Below are 21,172 nucleotides of genomic sequence, written 5' to 3' on the forward strand. Positions count from 1 at the left end.
AAAAACAGAAAGGAAAATCAGTAAAACCCAAAATTGGTTCTTCAAAAAGATAAAGTCAACAAGCGTTTGCTGGATGGACTCAGAATAAAAGAGGACTCACGAAATTCAGAAATGGAAGTGGGGTCACCACCAAGTCTACAGAGATACTAAGGATTGTAAGAGAACGCTATGAACAGTTGTATGCCAAAAAATTGGATTACCTCATTGAAATGGACAGATTTCTTGAAACACAAAACCTACCAAGACTAAAATCATGAAGAGACAAAAAAATCTGAATAAACCTGTAACTGGTAATCCGTAACGTTATGCGTAATCAAATCCGTAATCAAAAATCTCTCAACAAAGAAAAGCCCTAGAACTGATGGTTTCACTGATGAATTCTTCCAGACTAATGCCAATCCTCAAACTTTTCCAAAAAATTGAAGAGAAGGAAACACTTCCTAACTCACTCTGTGAGGCCAGCATAGTCCTGATACCAAAGCCAGACAAAGACCCCAAAAGAAACCTACAAACCAAGCCAGTATGCTTTGTGAACATTGATGCACGAGTCCTCAACAAAATGCTGGCAAGCAGGATTTAGCAGCATATTAAAAGGATCGTATGCCCTGACCAAGTGGGATCTATTCTTGGAATGCAAGAATGGTTCAACATAAGAGAATCATAAGAGTTCAACGTAAGAGAAAGTGTGATAGGCCACATCAATAAAATGAAAGGAGAAAAAAAATCCTTTCAATTGATGCAAAAAAGCATTTGACAGAATTCAACACCCCGTAATAATAAAGGCACTAAAAGGCCGCCTGGACGGCTCAGTCAGTTAAGCCTCCGTCTCTCGATTTCAGCTCCGGTCATGATCTCACGGTTTGTGGCTTCAAACCCCACGTCAGGCTCTTCACTGACAGCGTGGAGCCTGCATGGGATTCTCTCGCTACCTTGCTCTGTGCCCTTCCCCTGCTTGCACTCTCTCTCAAAATAAACATTTTTTTAAAAAATAAAATAGGCATAGAAGAAAACTACCTGAACAAAATACAGTAGTCCCTCCTTATCCGCAGTTTCACTTTGCTTAGTGTCAGTTACCGGTGGTCAGCCTTGGTCTAGATGCGGATGACCCTCCCTCTGACATATGGTCAGAAGGTCAGTAGTAACCTAACACTATGTCACAACGCCTCCATCATCCACTTCACTTTATCTCATCACGTAAGCATTTCATCATCTCACATCATCACAAGGAAAGGAAGAATAAAATAAGATAGAGGGAGAAAGAGACCACATTCAGTTAACTTTCATTACAGTATATTGCTATAATTGTATTTTATTATTACTTATTTGTTATTAATCTTTTACTGTGCTAATCTATAAGTTGAGTTTTATCATAGGTATATATGTTTAAGAAAAGACATAGTATATTTAGGGTTTGGGTTTTGTTGTTTTTTTTTTTAATATGAAATTTATTGTCAAATTGATTTCCATACAACACCCAGCTCACCCAGGGCTCATGCCCTCCTCCATGCCCATCACCCACTTTCCCCTCCCTCCCACCCCCCCTAGGGTTTGGTGCTGTCCACAGTTTGAGATATCCACTGGGGGTCTTGGAATGTATCCCTCATAAAGTCACGAGCGACATGAGGGTGCTTGGCTTCTGCGCTTCTGTTGAACACAGTTTTGAAGTTCTAGCCAGAACAATTAGACAAGAAAGAGAGAAAAGACATTCGAGTCAGAAAGGAAGATGTAAATTTAACTTTATTTGCATATGATATGATCTTATGTAGAAAATACTAAAGGCTTCACAAAGAAGCTGTTAGATCTCATAAACAAATTCAGCAAAATAACAGTACAAAGTCAACACACAAAAATCAGGTACATTTCCATACACAGTGAATTACAAAAACAATTTCATTTACAATAGCACATAAAAAGAATAAAATACTTAGGAATTAACCAATGAGGTGAAAGAATTGTACCATGAAAAAACTATAAAACATTGCTGAAAGAAAGTTAAAGAAGACATAAATTGAGGCGCCTGGGTGGCTCAGTCGGTTAAGCATCTGACTTCAGCTCAGGTCATGATCTCACAGTTCATGGGTTCGAGCCCTGCGTCGGCTCTGTGCTGACACCTCAAAGCCTGGAGCCTGCTTCGGATTCTGTGTCTCCCTCTCTCTCTGTTCCTCCCTCCCCTTCCCCTCTCTCCAAAAAAAGCTTAAAAAAACAACAGCTTTTTTAAAAGACATAATTAATGGAAACACATAAGACTTAATATTGTTAAAATACCGGTATTACCCAAAGCCATCTACAGATTCAGTACAACCCCATCAAAACCCCTGTGACTTTTTTTTACAGAAATAGAAAAACCCATCCTAAAATTCACATGGAATCTTGAGACCTGAACAACCAAACCATTCTTTAAAAGGACAAAACTTGAAGGACTTCACACTTCCTGATTTCAAAACTTAACCTCAAAGTTACAGTCATCAAAGCAGCATTTTATTGGCCTAAGGACAGACCAATAGACCCATGAAAGAGAAAAGAGAACTCAGAAATAGTCTCTCACGTACACAGTCAGAAGAGTTTTGACAGGTGTGCCAAAATCATTCAGTGGAAAAAGTGGGAAAACTGGATATCCATATGCAAAAAAATGAAGCTGGACCCTTACCTAACACCATATACAAAAATTAAATACATCAAGGACCTAAACTAAGACCTAAGACGACCAAACTTCTAGAAGAAAACTTGAGGCATGGGGCGCCTGGGTGGCTCAGTCGCTAAGCCTCTGACTTCAGCTTGGGCCATGATCTCGCGGTTTGTGAGTTCGAGCCCCTCATCGGGCTCTGTGCTGACAGCTCAGAGCCTGGAGCCTGCTTTGGATTCTGTGTCTCCCTCTCTCTCTGCTCCTCCCCCACTCACACTGTCTCTCTCTCTCTCAAAAATAAACAAACATTAAACAAATATATTTAAAAACAGGATAGAAGCTCACACAGGTAACCAGTGAAAATAGACAAATTGGATTTCATGAAAATTTTTAAATTTGTGCATCAAAAGACACAGAGTAAAGCGGCAACCCACAAAATGGGAGAAGATAAACATCCTGATTCAAAAATGGGCAGGGGCGCCTAGGTGGCTCAGTCGGTTAAGCGTCCACCTCTTGATTTCTGCTCAGGTCAGGCTCACGGTTGTGAGTTTGAGCCCTGCACCAGGCTCCACGCTGACAGCACTGACAGTACGGACCCTGCTTCGGATCGTCTCTCCGGCCTTCTCTCTGCCCCTCCCTTGCTCATGCCTGCTCGCGGGCGCTAGAGCGCGCTCTCGCACTCTCTCTCTCTCTCTCTCGCTCTCTCTCTCAAAATGAGTAAACTAACTTAAAAAATAATAATTAAAAAAAAGGCAAAGGACTTGAAGAGACATTCCTCCAAAGAAAAGAAACAAATGGTCGATAAGCATAGGAAAAGGTGTCCGAGAGCACTAATCCTTAAGAGCGCCACCTGACGCCTATCGTGTGGCTGCGTCAGAATAACAGAAAACAAGCGTTGATGAGGATGTAGATCAGTTGGTATCCTTTCGCAGCCTGTGGGGAGATAAGTAGTATTTCCACTTGGGGAAACTCAAACAATTAAAAACAGAATTACCCTATGGCCCAGCAGTTCCACCTCCGGCTGTTTACGCAGGATTGGAAGCCGTGTTTGGAAGATGTGTCTGCACCTTCGTATCCACAGCAGCATTGTTCATAGGTGCTAAACTGTGGAAGCAACCCAAGTGTCCCTCGGGGGATGCTGGGCCAGCAAAATGTGGTGCATACGTATGATGGAATTATCACTCAGCTTTACAAAGGAAGGAAAAGGCACAATATCCTACATCGTGGATATGGACCTTGATGTCATTATGCCGAGTTAAAAAAGCCAGGCACAAAAGACAAACACTGTACAGTTCCACCCGCATGAGGCGCTCAGGTTCGTCAGCATCGCAGATGGTGGAATAGTGGTGAGCGGTGGGAGGGTAGCAGGTTGTTACACGTGGGGTGTCCCAGTTTTACAAGACGAAAAGAGCCGTGAGCGTGGTTAGTGGTGATGGCTCTACAACAATGTGGATGTCCTTAACACCGCTTTTTATCTTACGTGTGTTTCAACACAACTTTTTAAAAGATGATAGTTTCAACAGCTTTCTATTTTTGTAAATTTTTAAGTTTACATATTACGTAGAGACAGATTTTTTTCTTAGTATTTATTTTTCAGAGAGTGTGAGTGGGGTAGGGCCAGAGAGAGAGGGAGACACAGAATCTGAAGCAGGCTCCAGGCTCTGAGCTGTCAGCACAGAACCTGACATGGGGCTCGACACCATGAGCCATGAAATCATGATTTGGGCTGAAGTCTGACACTTAACCGACTGAGCCACCCAGGCGCCACCGAGACACAGATCTTAAACGTAAATCACCACCTGTTTTTACAGACGTGGACACCCACACAAGCCACATCCTTACCGACATATAGAACATTTCCATTGTTTCAGAAAGTTCCTTTCTACCTCCTCAGAATCTCGCCATCTCAGAGGCAAACAGTGATGTGGTTTCTGTCACCAGATTCATCTTGCCTAGAGCCTGTTGCGGAACTGCATATGTATGTAGTCTGTGTCTGGCTTCTTTCAGTTAGAATAGTGTTTTTACAGTGTACCTGTGTTCAATACATCAGTGTTCTGTTGATTTTTATTCTGGGCTAATGTTCCTGTATATATAAGTATACCACAGTTAGTTTATCCATTTTCCTGAACAGTTTTTTTCTATTGGGAAAGTTAAATGAACAAATTCCTTGAAAAAGCACACCTTACCAAAAACGACACCAGAATAGATAAAAAGTCTGAATGTCTATGAGAAATTGGGTATATAATTAACAGTTGCTGACAAAAGAGCTTCAGGCTCAAATATCTTCATTGATGATTCTTATATATTCTTTTTTTTTTTTAACATTTATTTATTTTTGAGAGCTAGAGACAGAGCACAAGTGGGGGAGGGGCAGAGAGAAAGAGGGAGACACAGAATCTGAAGCAGGCTCCAGGCTCAGGGCTGCCAGCACAGAGCCTGACGCGGGGCTTGAGTTCACGGACCATGAGATCATGACCTGGACCAAAGTCGGATGCTTAACCGACCAAGCCACCAAGGTGCCCCTGATTCTTACATATTCTTAAAGAAGAAATAATGTCTCTACTACCGATATCCTATAAACTCTTGTATTTCATAAGGCTAGTATAACCTTCATCCAAAACCTAACAACAATGTTAAAAGAGAAAAAATATAGGCCAGTATCTCCCATGAACACAGACACAAAAATCCTGATTTAAATGTTAGCAAAAAAAAAATAAAATTTTAGCAAATCAGCTCTAGCAGTATATAAGAAGGTTAATACATCACGACTGTGTGGGGTTTACTCCAGGAATGAGAGGTTGGTTGGCTGGTTGAACATTCACAATCAGTGTAACTTAACTACATTAACAGAATAAAGGCAAAAAATCATGTATCATCCCAACAGGAGCAACAGAAAAAACATTTGATAAAATTCAGCAGTATTTATAGGGGCATCTGGCTGGCTCAGTCAGAAGAGCCTGCACATGTGCGTGTTGATCTTGGGGTTGTGAGTTCAAGTCCCATGTCCGGTATAGAAATTACTTTTAAAAAAATTTTGGGGGTGCCTGGGTCGCTCAGTCAGTTAAGCATCCGATTTCAGCTCAGATTATAATCTCGAAGTTCATGAGTTCGAGCCTCACATCGGGCTCTGTGCTGACAGCTCAGAGCCTGGAGTCTGCTTCAGGTTCTATGTCTCCCTGTCTCTCTGTCCCTCCCCTGCTCACACTCTGTGCATCTGTCTCTCTCTCTCAAAAATAAACATTAAAAAAATTATTTTTGAAAATAATAAAAATTAAAAAATGAACTTTCGGGATACCTGGGTGACCAGTTGGTTAAGCATCCAACTTCAGCTCAGGTCAAGATCTCGAGGTTTGTGAGTTTGAGCCCCGCATCTGGCTCCACATTGACAGTGCAGAGCCTGCTTGGGATTCTCTCTCTCCCTGTGTGTCTCTGATCCTCCCCTGTTTGTGTTCAAATAAATAAATAAATATAAATAAATAAATAAATAAATTCGATTCCCTCGGTTATTAGCTGTGTGACTTCCAATAGGTTACTTAACCTCTCTGCCTCAGCTTCCTCATTTAGAAAATGGGGGCCATAATACTGTCTAATAATAGTGTCTTTTAAAAAAAATTTTTTTTAATGTTTATTTAGTTTTGAGAGAGACAGAGACAGAGCGTGAGTGGGGAAGGGGCAGAGAGAGAGGGAGACACAGAATCGGAACCAGGCTCCAGGCTCCGAGTTGTCAGCACAGAGCCAGACGCAGGGCTCGAACTGATGAACCGTGAGACCATGACCTGAGGCTGAAGTCAGACGCCCCACTGACTGAGCCACCCAGGCACCCCTAATAATAGTGCGTTTTTAATACTGTTGTTGGGAGGATTAAATAAGTACAGCAAGATGTTGTAATTAATTTAACAATCACTCTCGTGATAGCTATGATTATTACATAAAGCATCTAGAATAGTACGTGGTAGATCATTAGTAAGTTACATAGAATAGAACCAAAGAGCGACTCCTGTACAGGTGAGAAAGCTGGAGATCAGTAGGAACTAGAAGTTTTACAGATTAACCGTAAGAAATAATTTACTTAATAAGTAAACCTACACCACGTTTTAGAGGGACTTTGAATATCAAGCAGGAAACGTTAAGACCTAGTCTCACTGACAGCATGGTCCGTGTTTTCCAGAAAGCTGACTGAGGACTATTAATCTGGCAGTGTTACACAGGCTGGACAGAATGGAAGCGAGATATTATACTGCAGAGTCTGGCCAGGAAACCTGGGTAATTGGACACAGAAACAAAGGCACATTTGAAATCAGCATACCCGTTTTTCTAGGGTTTAGGCAAGGTATTAAGAATCTCTACCTTCAGGGGCACCTGGGTGGCTCAGTCCGTTAAGTGTCCCAACTCTTGGTTCCGGCTCAGGTCATGATCTTGCAGCTTTGTGGGGTTCGAGCCCCCACAGTAGGCTCTGCGCTGACCCAGCAGAGCCCGCTTGGGCTTCTCTCTCTCTGCCACTCCCCCACTCCGCTGTCTTTCTCTCAAAATAAAGAAATAAACTCTAAAAAAGAAAACAAAGGCTCTCTGCCTTTAACCCTGTCCTTTTCTCTAGGTCTGTCAATGGAGTGTACCGGATCGGACTGTATGCTCTTAAAGACATGCCAGCTGGTACCGAGCTCACCTACGATTACAACTTCCATTCCTTTAACGTTGAAAAGCAGGTGAGCATCACGAGTCCATCAAGAGGGAGGTTGAGCGTCCTCACGGTGCCGTCCCCGACACCGCCTTCTGTAGACGGCATTGACGTACGGCCGCTGTGAAGTGAATTGGAGACGGTGGTTCTCACCCCACTCACCGACCCCCTTGCCGGCTCTCCCTGGTCTCAGAACTAGAAAGAGACTGCCCGGTCGTGTTTGGTCCTCGGTCAGTTCTTAACTTGCCTAGTGAAGAAGTTTTCCCAAATTTTAATCTTTCCTTTCCATGGAAACACACTAAGTTTCTCCTCAGTTATTTTCCTCTGTATGAAAATGTCCTGATTCACACTGTTGGGTGCCCAGGTGCTCGGGACTTCTGTTTGAACTTGTAAGTGAACTGGCAGCCAAGAGTTCTCTTCTCTTTCCTTTCAAAGCAACTGTGCAAGTGTGGCTTTGAGAAGTGTCGAGGGATCATCGGGGGCAAGAGTCAGCGCATGAACGGCCTCACCAGCAGCAAAAGCAGCCAGCCTGTGGCCACTCACAAGAAATCTGGACGGTCAAAGGAGAAGAGGAAGTCTAAGCACAAGCTGAAGAAAAGGGTGAGTCATGATCTCCTGGCTCTTTCCCCGAACAACCGCTTAGAGGCGCTTACTGGCGGGAAGAGGGGCCGGCAGAGGGGCAGCCTCTTACAGCGGCTCTAACATTCTGCGAGGGGATTTCTCATCGGTCCTTCCCTTCCCGCACTTTCAGAGAGGCCACCTCTCCGAAGAGCCCAGTGAAAACATCAACGCTCCCACAAGGTTGACCCCCCAGTTACAAATGAAGCCGATGTCTAATCGAGAAAGGTAAAAAGGAGCTTTTCTTACCTTTGTGTGATTTGCTTGTCGATTTAGAAAATTAAGAAACATCTGTGTGGTTAAATCATTTCTTTTGTGCACGAGGTCTCCAGCCGGGAGTCAGGATATATAAATTTGGGTGTGGGGGGGGGGGGCGGGAATTGTCTCTATTTTTCCGAATTTCTAACTGAAATTTAGCATTTCCGTCAAATATGATGGTAGGCAAACAGTGCGTGTAGTAGTCGCAGCTTCCACAACTCAACGTTCACATTTTCACCGCTTGTCACAGTTGTCACGGACATGTCAAAGTGTCGTTTACGTGCTCTCTCCCTCGAGGTTGCTGTGCCGGTGAAACCTACCACTGGATCTTGTCATGTGGGGAAAAAGGAACGTTTATTTCTGTATCACAATTTCAGGGGTTTTTTAATATTCTGAAAACTGACTATTTGGTTTCCGTTTAATCCTGTGTGTTACAAATTAAAAACTGCTTATTAATTTAAAATGTTTAAATACTTTAAAACTTTGTTCAGAGAAGGGTCACGTGGGCTTCACCAGCCTGCCAGAGGAACCTCGGCACAGAAAAGGTCAAGGTTCCCTGCTTTGTTGATACAGTAATAGAGCAGTGAAAAGGGTCTTCAGGGTCATTTACGCTCTTCCCTGTATTCAGGGGAGGTTTGTCCGTGTCAGAAGGAAGCGAAGGAGATATGTACGTCCTGGGTTTCAAATTGTCCTGGGACGAATTCTGCGTCTTCTGTGACCGTACGCTCCAGTATCTTAGAAAGTTCATCCTTGTTTATAACTTTACTGTAATTTTAGCCCCTTTCATCCTGTATCACTTAAAGTCATAGAAATTTTAAACCTCAGGAAAACAGAGATGATCCAGTCAGGTGGTTTTCTGCTTTGGCCGCATATTAGCCCAGGGAACTTTGGAGATTCGTGCCGCCCGGGCCACCGTCAGACCACTTAAACCGTAATTTTCAGACATGGAACCCAGGCATCTACTGATGCCTTCACAAAGCTCTTCAAGATACACCTGACTCGTCTAAACTTCGAGGTCTACGTGGAGGCACTTCACCTAACACAGTCTGCCTGGTGTGTCTGTCGTAAATGCCTGCCTTTACCTCCCAGTCCAGTTCTCCCTGTAACAGCGAATCCTGAGCCCATGCTGCATTTTGGCGGCTTCACTTAGAATTTGTGCACGCACTTTGTAAATCTCTGCCTTCCAGTCAGGCTGTCGCAATTGGTAGAAGTTTTGCAGCTTTTCAGTGGTGTTTCGCGAGATGCTTGTAAATAATACAGGGGAATGTTTTGGGACACCTGGGTGGTTCAGTCGGTTAAGCGTCCAACTCTTGATCTCAGCTCAGGTCTTGATCTCTGTGTCATGAGTTCAAGCCCCATGTTGGGCACGCACTGGGCATGAAGCCTACTTTAAAAATGTATATATTTTCTTATATGAATGTTTTATATGGGAAAAAAAAGGCCAGGATGCAAAACTGAATTCTGTGTCCCCATATATAATTATTTTTATAATAGCTGAATTAGCTGATAATTATTCATTTATATCATCTTAATAGTGGCTTATGTAGAGTAGACATGTAATAAATGCTTATTAAATGAATAAAGGAACTTCCTTCCTTGCTTACAGGAATTTTGTGTTAAAGCATCATGTGTTCTTGGTCCGGAACTGGGAGAAGATCCGGCAGAAACAGGAGGAGGTAAAGCCCGCCAGCGAGGATGTTCACTCAGCATCTCTGTGTACGCGCTGGAACAGCGTCTGCCGAGATGACGGGAACATCAAGTCCGGTAAGGCCTGTTCGTCCCGTGACACGGTCGCAAAGGGATCCCTGCAGCTCCTTTCCAGCGTTGTATTCAAAGATTCTTTTCAGTCTACACCAAAAAAGTTAAGACCCCAACATACAAGCATCGGTCCACAATCAATCACCCGTCAATCTCAGCCACGAGTCTGTGCCCGGGGGGATAGGAAGACACCCCCTCACCAGCTTCCCAAACACTTGCCCGCAGCCTGAGCGTTCCCAGACTTGTGATAGGCAGTGGGTCTTCTGTCTCCCTTCCTGCCCGGAGAATAACTTGCACACGGCACATAGTGACGCCGAGCGCGGGAGACGGTGACAGCAGTGTGAACTTGAAGACTTTCCCCCACGTTCAGATGAGCGTTCTACACACAGACCTTGAGATTCCTTTATGCTTCTTGAGCGAATAACCTAACAGCACTCCTGAGTTCAGGTCTGTCGTCCAGAACAGACTGAGAACAGAGAAACTGGCCTCTCCAAGCACCCTTCCTAGGTAGAAATACTGTTCAAAAGCTCACGCTCCTCTTTGAATCTTTCTTTCTGTCCCTCAAAAAGTAGACACATTATGCATGGTGTGTGGGGGAACGAGACAGATTTAGAAATTGGCCTTCTATCCTGTCAATAATTTGATTGGCATCAGTTCTCTGAACTTACGTCCCACTTAGGTCAGATCTTCTGCTAATAGTAATTACTTCCTGAGTCTTTGTTACGGGTCAAGCCCTGAGCTAGACACACTAAGAGCGCTATCTCAGTCTGCACAGTTCTCGCATGAGGGAAGCCCTACCACCATTCCCATGTTGCAGTCAAGAAGCTGAGACACAGAGTGCGAGTAACTCACCCAAAAGCACACGGCTAGGAAGTAGGGCAGCCAGCATTCAAACACAGACCCATTTTGAAGCACGGTTTGCAGCTGCTGTTCTGTACAGCATCTGGCCACTGAGATCAGGCCCCTCTAGCTCGTGTTTCCTGGCATTCTTTAAGAAGGGGACAAAGAACTTCGTGATCACTAATCTATCTGACCACTTCAAGGACAGTAGAGCAAACGGCAAGAATCTGTGGGGGAACTGATTTTCACTTGACCCTTGCAGATGTCTTCATGACCCAGTTCTCCGCCCTGCAGACAGCACGATCTGTTCGAACGCGACGGCTGGCAGCAGCTGAGGAGAACATTGAGGTGGCACGGGCAGCCCGCCTTGCCCAGATCTTCAAAGAGATCTGTGACGGCATCATCTCCTACAAAGGTGACCACGTCCACCCCGAAGGCTTTCTCCTCCTCTTCCTGTACAAATCCTGTCTCTTACCCTCACCCGAGACACCCAAGATCAAGAACAACGGACGTTCAGGGCTAGGGGTTCAGGAGGAGACTTCACTCTTCCTGGTCAGAGTGTAGAATTCGTAGGAGGGGCTTTCGTCTTTGGGGAGTGCTGCCAGGGTCTCGTTCCTTGATCGCCTCTGTCAGTCCTTGGTATTTATTGGAATTCTACCACAGCTAAGGACTACATTCAGGAATCACATGTCTTATCTGGAGAACAGAAAGGACCAGTCTCTGTCTTGGATGTGATATTCCTGAATGACACAGTGGATTAGCAATTCAAGGAGAAGGGTGTTGTGAACATACAACATCAGTGTTTCTTAACCTTGTTTTTTCAACTTTTTTTTTTTTTTTTTTTAAGTAATCTCTACTTGGGGCTTGAACTCGCATCCCTGAGATCGAGACCCGCAGCTCCACCAACTGAGTCTGCCAGGTGCCCCCTTAAGCTTTTTTGATTGACCAAAAGACCTTTGAGAGTCTAATAAAAGCTGTGGACTCTTTCCCCAGAAAAATGTATAACTTTGCATGTATTTTGGAGAGTTCACAGGCCCTGGCCCCCACATTAAGGAAAAGGACATAAAGTTGCAAGAAAATTACTTTAAAAGCATTTTCAGGCAAACACTTTCATCACATCTTTCCTCTTTCAAGACCTCTTTTGAGTATGTGTTGGGGGCGACCGTGGGGAAGGACAGTTTTTCACTTGGGGAAGGTAGTTTGGTAACATTCGTGACTTTTTCTGACCAGGAAATTTGGAGATGTTTAGAATGAAAGATTTTAGGGACATCTGGGTGGCTGATTTGGTTAAGCGGCCAACTTCATTTTGGCTCGGGTCATGTTCTCACTGTCATTAGATCGAGCCCCTCGTTGGGCTCTGTGCTAGATGTGGAGCCTGCTTGGGATTCATTCTCTCTCTCTCTCTCTCTCTCTCTCTCTCTCTCCCTCTCTCCCTCTCTCCCTCTCCCTCTCTCCCTCTCCCTCTCTCCCTCTCCCTCTCTCCCTCTCCCTCTCCCTCTCTCCCTCCCTCTCTCCCTCTCCCTCCCTCTCTCCCTCCCCCTCCCTCTCTCTCTCCCTCTCCCTCCCTCTCTCCCTCTCCCTCCCTCTCTCCCTCCCCTTCCCTCTCCCTCCCTCTCTCCCCCTCCCTCTCTCTCTCCCTCCCCCTCCCTCTCTCTCTCCCTCCCCCTCCCTCTCTCTCTCCCCATCCTTCCCTGTCTCTCCCCTTCTCCCCCTCTCCCTCTCTCCTTCCCTCCCAACTCCCCCACTGCCCTCCACTCTTGTGAGCACTCTCCCTCAAAAAAATAAGGAAAAGGAGAGAGTTTGACAAATACTTGTAGCTTTTTGTTATCAGTTTGGGCCTATTTCTCCCTCTGTCTCGCTAGATTCTGAGGAACTTCGCTTTCCCTCTCTTTTCTCAGTCCGTTCCTTAGCTCCATGTTTTAGTGGCTCTTTGCAGTTTTGTTAACCTAAGGATATAGAGAAGAAAGAAAGGGGGACCAACCTGTCCTAAGATTTAGTTTTGTGGCACCTGTTCTGTTTCCATCCCCAAAAAGTCACACCCCCGTTGCCAGCCAGCCCTGCCTGTTGGGACGTGAGTCTGCAGCCAGCGTGTCTGCATGTCCCCACCTTCTGGGCAGGAGACAACAGGCTTTTTCTCTTTAGTCGTTGCTAGAAAGAAAGGTGGTGAATGAAAGTCCCTCAAAAATTAAAGATGGAAATAGAAAAAGTAAATAGCTAGTAATACCATATGACCCAGTAATCACATTACTGGCATTTACTCCAAACGAAAATTCTAAGTAAAAAAGATAGATGTGTCCCTGTGTTTTTTGTAGCATTATTTAGAAGGGCCAGGATGTGGGAGCAGCCCAGGCGTCCACCCATGAATGAGTGGATAAGGATGATGTCGAAACACACGCGGTGGAATATTACTTGGCCATTAAAAAGAAGGAGATCTTGCTGTTTGTGACAACATAGATGGACGTAACAGGGCATTATGTTTAGTGACGTAAGTCAGACAGAGATTTCACTTGTGTGTAGAATCTAAAAAGCAAAACGAGCAGATAAATAGATTCTTAAATACAGAGAACAAACTGGAGGTTGCTGGAGGGAGAGGGTGGGGGAAGATGGGGGAAATAGATAAAAGAGATTAAGATTTGCAGTTGTGAGATAAGTAAGTCCAGGGGCTAAAGACTGCGGCCCAGGGAGGGTAGCCCGTAGTCCTGCAATGACGTGTGTGGCCACCTGTGAGCAACAGGTGGCGTGTGGCATCATCAGATCACATGTTGCATGCCTGGAACCAAGACAGCATTCTGTGGTAACGAGTCTTCAGTAACAAAGTAGAATTTTTAAAGAGAAAGTAGGTAAGGTAGGTAGCAGCCCCACAGGTTGAATTCTGTTTTCATGATCTGGAGAAACCGTGTTATAAGGAAACTGATTCCAGGAAATATTTACACTACCAAATTATTCACTATCTGGAATTTATTTGAATCCACACCAACAGAGTAATATTAACAGCGGGCCATTGACAGGAACTAGAAAATATTTGGGGGTAAGACGCTCTTTGCGTTAGTCAAACGTGGCGAGCGGGGAGTTGCCCTGAGCAGCTGGCTCTGCTGTGATAATTTCCCATCTCTCACTCCTCATAGAAGGTTGTTCTCCTTATCCAGCTAACAGGTGTGGCATTTCAGGCACATCTCCCTCATCTTCACATTCCAGGTAATCCCGAGGGGATCTTCCCTGCTTCGGTGCCCCCATTCCTGAAATGTCCATGGCCACCCTCAAAACACACTTGGATTTTTTTCCCCCTAACTTTAATTTTGGGGATCCTACGTTTCTGGCCTGCAGTTAGTACTGGCCTCTCTTGCATCATGTAGCCCTGAAACCTTGCCTTCTCTGCAGATCCTTCCCGACAAGTCCTGGCCGCGCCCCTTCTGAGCCTCCCCCCGAAGAAAAAGTAAGTTCACAAATTGGGGAATCATCTGAGTTGTAGACGGGTGCCGAGCGCAGCGGACTGATGCCCTGGCTTTGTGCCCCAGGAACGCTGATTATTACGAGAAGATCTCTGACCCCCTGGACCTGGCCACCGTAGAGAGGCGCATCCTCACCGGCCACTACAAGACCGTGGAGGCTTTTGACGCTGACATGCTCAAGGTCTTTCGGAATGCTGAGGTATTTTCCCGGACTTCAGACGTGCATTCACAGTTTTGAAGAGAACTTTTCCAGAAGTTAAAGATTTTTACCCTCTTTTATCAAACTATATTTCTGGCTACAAAATGCAACAATTTTTTCTTTTTTTTTTTTTTTTTTTGAGAGGGAGAGAGAGAGAGCGCGCACTCCAGAGCAAGGGAGGGGCAGAGAGAGAGAGAGAGAGACAGAGAGAGAATCCCACGCAGGCCTGTCAGCACAGAGCCCAGTTTGGGGCTGGATCCCCACAACCCCAGGATCACGATCTGATCCAAAATCAAGAGTCGGATGCTCAACCGACTGAGCTACCCAGGCGCCCCGAGAGGCAACAGTTTTTATTGAATACCCTCTGGGAAAGGGTTACAGCGTACTCAATATTGTAGAGTCTTATGTAATAACGACACTGATGTGACCAGAATGGAAGGTTAAATCATACTCCCAAAAAAGAAATTTTTGTAAAAGCCTAATTTGGTATTGAATGTTTGTATCACATAATACGTATTACCTTACCACACTTAGGTTGTCTGTAGTTTCTTTCCTCAAGACACTAAGTGTATGTGAAATACACAGAAATATGTACAGTACAGTAAATCAAACTAAATCTTACGGATGGGATTGAGGGGTGTTAGACCAATGGTTGTAGAATAGCCGATGCTCATTGAAGAGAAGGTGACCTCGACCTGATTTAAAGGAGAGGATGGAGTATTGTAGGGTACGTAGGGATGAGGAGGATTCTCAGTGATTTTAAAATACCTTGGGAAGGACCAGGAAGAACAAGGGGCCGCGAGGTAAGGGAAGAACCAAGGTGGAAGGCAGAAACGAAAGAAAGATGGGTAGGAGATAGATAGCTCGGTCTGGAATTACAACATGCTTTCTGCTGAAACCCATGCATATGCAGAGCTCACGGCTCCGTCCCCGGCACGTGCAGGTGCAGGACAGAGTACGGGCTCTGCCCGCTGCCCCCACGACAGCTGCTGTGTTTGCCCCCTGATGGGTGGCGGCGGCAGCGTGAATGGGAAACCGTCTTGCAGATTCTGACTTGAATTCTTGAATTCATGTTAGTTGATATTTGATGGTATTGGAAGTCTGTTAACCAGAGCGGGAGGATGAGACTCCTCCTGCCTCCTCAGGTTTGTCCGAAGGGAGCTCTTTGCCCACCACGGGGCTCCGCCTCCCGGCCCCGAGGAGAGGACTCGAAGCTGTGCTGACAGCCAGCCAGCCGCCCCCTCCAGGTACACGCTTGAGCCCTGCTGACAAGAGCACACGCGTTTCTTTGCTCTGCTCTCTTCAGAAGTACTACGGGCGTAAATCCCCCATCGGGAGAGATGTCTGCCGCCTGCGGAAGACCTACTACAACGCCCGGCACGAGGCGTCGGCCCAGATCGACGAGATCGTGGGAGAGACGGCGAGCGAGGCAGACGGCAGCGAGGCCTCCGTCTCCGAGAAGGAGAACGTGCACGAGAAGGACGACGACGTCATCCGCTGTGTGTGCGGCCTGCACAAGGACGAAGGCCTCATGATCCAGTGTGACAAGTGCATGGTGAGCCCCGGGGGACACAGGCCGGGGCCTCGGCCCTCGCTGCTCCCAGATGACCTTTCTCCTGTCTTCTTCCTCTTTCCCGTTATCCTTCCCGCTTTCCCACCTCTCCCACCTCTCCATCACCCTGCACGGGTCTTGGGGAGGCCGGACCCAGGGATTGTGTGGGAAGGAGCCGCGCAGAGCAGCGCTGCCCTCTGTGGCCCTGACGCAGGCACAGCGAGGCTCCGCACTTGCCACCTTACCAGGTGGGAAGGGGGCCACGAGTGACACACAGGGTGGTCGGGAGCCCGGGATTAGGCCACAGCACGGAGAAACGCTGTGCGGGGCGCCTGGGGGGCTCGGTCCGTCAAACGCCGGACTCTTGACTTCGGCTCAGGTCATGATGTCACGGTCTGTGGGATCCAGCCCCGCGTCGGGCTCTGTGCTGACAGCATGGAGCCTGCTAGGGATTCTCTCTCTCTCTCTCTCTCTCTCTCTCTCTCTCTCTCTCTCTCTCTCTCTCTCTCCCCCACCCCCCTCCTCTGCCCTTCTCTCTCTCTCTTTCTCACTCTCTCAAAAACAAATAAAAACTTTAAAAAAAGAAAAAGAAACATTGTGTGACTAAGGCCTCCGCAGCAGCCGGGTCACGGCTGTGTGCTACTCAGTAAGTAGTTTGCTTCTATAACCCTACGTCCCTCTGTTCTCTGTCCAGCTCCACATTTTATTTGCCCGGGTGCGTGTGTGTCCTAAAGCGATCGGTACACGTATGTTCACACACATTCACATCCCTTAGTTCCTGTTTGACTTCACTCTGTGCCACTGTTTCGTTTCGTTATTCTTTGCCCCCGGCCCTTCTCAGTAAGTGTAAGGCCCCCTCCCAACCGCACTTTGTCCCCACAGGTGTGGCAGCACTGTGACTGTATGGGGGTGAACTCAGACGTGGAGCACTACCTCTGTGAGCAGTGTGACCCGAGGCCTGTGGACAGAGTAAGCTGCCCTCTGGTGACAGTCTGATCGGCAAGCGGGAGAGTCCACGCGTGGCCTCCTACCTGCCCTGCTCCTGATGCACTGACTTTCCTTTGATAAGTTACCCAACCTCTCTGGGCCTCAGGTTCTTACAGTTTACCCTGAGGGTAACAGTTCCGCCCTTTCCTTTCTCAAGTGTGTGGTCAAAGGGGAAATAAAACACTTAGAAACCTGCGGAAGGAATGGTGCTCTATAAACACTGTCTGCTCTCCATGAAAAAAGTACTTGTGAAGTCCAAGCTCAGTACTCTAAATACCACTTAGGTTAAGTAGCGTTTAAGTGAAAAGAGCATGGAGTCCGAGTCCACAGGGTTAGTCTCCGTCCACTTTCCGGGGGAGGCGGTGGGTTGAGTGACTCTCCCACATTACCAGGTGGGTGTTTGTCTTGTTCTGCTCTGTGTGTGCATGCGGTCTCGGGCAGGGCTCCTCTGTAAAGGGAAGAGTTGTGGGCAGAACGTCTTCGCGGCAGTGTCGTCATTTAGAGCGGCATTTCCGTGCCGCGAGGGACGCACTGCAGAATGTCTGGCTTCCCCGGCACGTGGGTTCTAAATGCCAGCAGCTTCCCTGCATCGCTGTGACACTGCGAGTGTCCCCCTCACGCGCTGTCCCGCTCCCGTGGGGCCCAGGGCAGCCGCACAAGCTGTGCTCCGTGCGGTCAGTCGGGAACGCACGGCCTTCGCTTTCCCGGTCCAGTAGGGTTAGAATGGAGACCAGTAGGCGGGACGTGGCAGTCACGGCCCTGACCCGTTGGCTTTTCGTCCTTATCAGGAGGTACCCATGACCCCTCGGCCCCACTACGCCCAGCCCGGCTGTGTCTACTTCATCTGTTTGCTCCGAGATGACCTGTTGCTTCGTCAAGGTGCGTACACGCGAGCTGGCCCCACCTTTCCTCGCAGCAGGACTGTCTGCCGTCCACACAGCACTGTCACCACACAGCCTTGCGTGGCCACAGAATACAGCTGACCCTGGAACACAGCAGGTTTAGGGGCACCAGCCTCCCCCCGCCCCATGCAGTCAAAAATCCACGTATGACCTTTTGTTTGTTTTTTTTTTAAGTTACTTTATTTATTTTGAGAGAGAGCGCAAGCTGGGGAGGGGCAGTGAGGGGGGGGGGCGGGCAGTGGGGAGAGAATCTCAAGCAGGCTCCACACCCAGCACAGAGCCCGACTCAGGGCTCAAACCCGTGAACGATGAGACTGTGACCTGAGCCAAAATCAAGAGTCGGACACTTCATTGACTGAGCCACCCAGGCGCCCTTAAAAAATCCACATGTAACTTTTGACTCCCCAAGAACTCTAATCGTTTTTTGTTGACCAGAGCCTTCCTTACTGATAACATAGCCCACTAACCTATATTTTGTATGTTACATGTATTTATATACTTCATGCTTACAATAAAGCTAGAGGAAAACAATGTTAAGAAAATCGTAAGGAAGGTTTTTACAGTACATCTACAGTCCTGTACCATATTTATCCAAAAAAAAAAAAAAAAAAATCTGCATTAAGTCAACCCTGTGCCGTTCAAGCCATGTTGTTTCAAGGGTCAACAGTATAGGTTTTATTTCCTTTAGTCCTTCAGCTTTATACATTTCCCCTCCACAAAATAAAGTGAATCTGGAGAGACGAGGCTGTCACAAAGCTGGTTTTAGGACTTGGGACAAACACAACAGGATCCAAGAGCTGGGCACGCTCCCTCGTGGTGTCCTCACAGTCTAGCACGGACGATCTTCCCCGCGAGACTGCGGCCGTGCTGTCTGTACCCGTTGTTTAGATTTTACGTTCTCCTGGGTGGACCTGGGTGGGACCAGTGGACACCTGGCAGAGCTCATGCTGGCCTCGTCTAACCTCTCCTGTGCCTTCCAGGCGACTGTGTGTATTTGATGCGGGACAGCCGGCGTACCCCTGACGGCCACCCCGTCCGCCAGTCCTACCGACTGTTGTCACACATTAATCGAGACAAACTTGACATCTTTCGCATTGAGAAGCTTTGGAAGAATGAAAAGTAGGTGTTGAGGTCTTCACTGTCTCCTTCCAGCAAAGAGCTGAATACTTGCCAGGGTCTTGCCAGTTGACTGACCCTGACCCTCTCTCTGCCCTAGAGAGGAGCGGTTTGCCTTTGGTCACCACTATTTCCGCCCCCACGAGACCCACCACTCCCCCTCTCGCCGCTTCTATCACAACGAGCTGTTTCGGGTGCCGCTGTACGAGATCATTCCCTTGGAGGCCGTGGTGGGGACCTGCTGTGTACTGGACCTTTACACGTATTGCAAAGGTGAGTGACCCGAGCTGCCGAAGAAATGACCTTCTGTCCCCTGTTCCTCAATCTGCAGCTGCCACTCCATTCTTCTTGTCTCCGTGTGATGAAAAGAGTCCTCAGGCTAGCTGTGAAGCTTGGGAGAGCTGAACGTTACATCGTTCCTTTCTCTTACCTAGTGCTTGGTACTCAGTGGCTGTTAATTCCTAGCCCTGCCCCCCCCCCCCCCCCCGCCTTTTACTTATTTAGTTAACATTTCTTCCTTAATATCGCGTGCTCAGCATCCCATTAGTACTGTCGGAAGGTATGTTCTTTCACCCGCCCACTCCAGAGTCCCCAAGGCCATCAGCAACTCTGGACATTAAACCAACCAGAAAAGTGCAATGCTTTTATGAGCTCCATGGCCAACCATGTAGGCTGTGGAGTCAGTCCATTTTCAAATCCCAGCCCCACCACTTGTTACTTGCGCATCCTCGGGCAGTCACTTAATCTCCCGGAAGTAGGGGCTAGCCCCTGTCACAGCATTCTGTGAAGATGAAGCGAAATGACACTCTACGAGCACTTGGGCCAATTGGGCTCCCGGTGTGAGCTCCCACGTGCTCACCTGTCTCTTCCAGGCGCTCGGTTGCCTCACCTTCTTGGTATCATAGCAGCGTTGGCTGCTTGGGGCCCATGGTTCTGGGGACTGTGTCCCCGGTTGTAAAGTGTTTATTTCCAGGGGCACCCGGCGGGCTCAGTTGGGGTCATGAGTTTAAGCCCCACATGGGGCATAGAGAGGACTTAACGTAAATAAATATTTACTAAATAAAATGTTTGTTTCCAGATGTGCTCCCTTCCTTTACACCTTTATACCTGCCCTTCTTCTCTGCTGACGTCCCCACACTCTGCTCTGTCTTCTCCGTCATCCCGGTGGCTGTGCTCCCACATTCCTGCAGCACCTGAATAAGCTGCCCATCTGGTACCTTCCCGCCCTGTCACACACCCACACACGCACCCATCTGGGGACTCTCCTTCCTTCTGCAGTCACCAGATGCCTCTCAGAATTGCCATAGTGTCCCCTCTTCACAGTCCTGCTGCCCTCCCAGTGGTGTGGTGTCATCTCTGGGCAGCTCGGGGAGAAGGGAGGGAGACAGGAGGGTTCTTTAGCAGTATTTGAACTCCTAGGGAGACCCAAAGGGGTGAAGGAGCAGGACGTGTACATCTGTGACTATCGGCTCGACAAGTCCGCACACCTGTTTTACAAGATCCACCGGAACCGCTATCCCGTCTGCACCAAGCCCTACGCCTTTGACCACTTCCCCAAGAAGCTCACTCCCAAAAGAGATTTCTCGGTGAGTCTCCGTCCTTCCACCTGTCTGTGTCCAGGCCGCGCAGCTCACGCGTGCGGCTCCATAGGGCGGGGAGCCTGCTTCCTCATCTTGTTCCTCTGTCCCGGACTGCGGGAGCCGGGCAGTTGGGATTTCTAAACAGTATAAATACATTTCTACATTTCTTCTGCATTTCCTGCCGTGGGCTGTTTCTCAGGAGTTGTTGGCCTCCGTGTTACAGTCGGGTTTCCCTCTTTTTCTTTCTCACCTCTTTACAATCTTAGCCCTTGAGCCCCCATCGTACTTTTTGGGTGTGTTTTTCACATCCATAATTTTAAGAAGTAGAATTAGCAAACCCAGAGAAAACGTCAGTGAAAACAATTCAGTGGTTTTTCCTTGTATCTCTGCATTGAAAATGTAAGACACCATCATTATATAAAACGTGAAAACTACAGAAGCATTAAGAAAAAGTTGTACATTATCCCACTGCCCAGAAAATAATGGAGTTATTAACATTTTCATTTTCTGCCTTTCTCCTGTGTTTTTTCTTTCATTGTCGTGAACATACTCCTCCTCCATACGGTTATTTTGTGCCATTCATCTTCCCACAGAGGCTTTGGTTGTCCCCCCCAT

At 47.2% G+C, this 21,172-nt stretch overlaps 1 protein-coding gene across 1 annotated transcript in view; it reads left to right on the top strand.

Moving 5' to 3' along the window:
• The window catches only part of ASH1L (ASH1 like histone lysine methyltransferase), a 197,686-nt gene that overhangs the window by 171,839 nt on the left and 4,675 nt on the right, over positions 1 to 21,172 (top strand). The window contains 13 exon segments of the mRNA XM_043568552.1: positions 7,218 to 7,326; positions 7,734 to 7,898; positions 8,050 to 8,144; positions 9,781 to 9,938; positions 11,035 to 11,187; positions 14,151 to 14,205; positions 14,288 to 14,420; positions 15,727 to 15,975; positions 16,855 to 16,941; positions 17,748 to 17,838; positions 18,842 to 18,980; positions 19,078 to 19,250; positions 20,397 to 20,563. Coding sequence (XP_043424487.1) covers positions 7,218 to 7,326; positions 7,734 to 7,898; positions 8,050 to 8,144; positions 9,781 to 9,938; positions 11,035 to 11,187; positions 14,151 to 14,205; positions 14,288 to 14,420; positions 15,727 to 15,975; positions 16,855 to 16,941; positions 17,748 to 17,838; positions 18,842 to 18,980; positions 19,078 to 19,250; positions 20,397 to 20,563 — 1,774 coding nt within the window.

This window comes from Prionailurus bengalensis, chromosome E4, assembly GCF_016509475.1.
Source record: "Prionailurus bengalensis isolate Pbe53 chromosome E4, Fcat_Pben_1.1_paternal_pri, whole genome shotgun sequence".
Taxonomy (NCBI): Eukaryota; Metazoa; Chordata; class Mammalia; order Carnivora; family Felidae; genus Prionailurus; species Prionailurus bengalensis.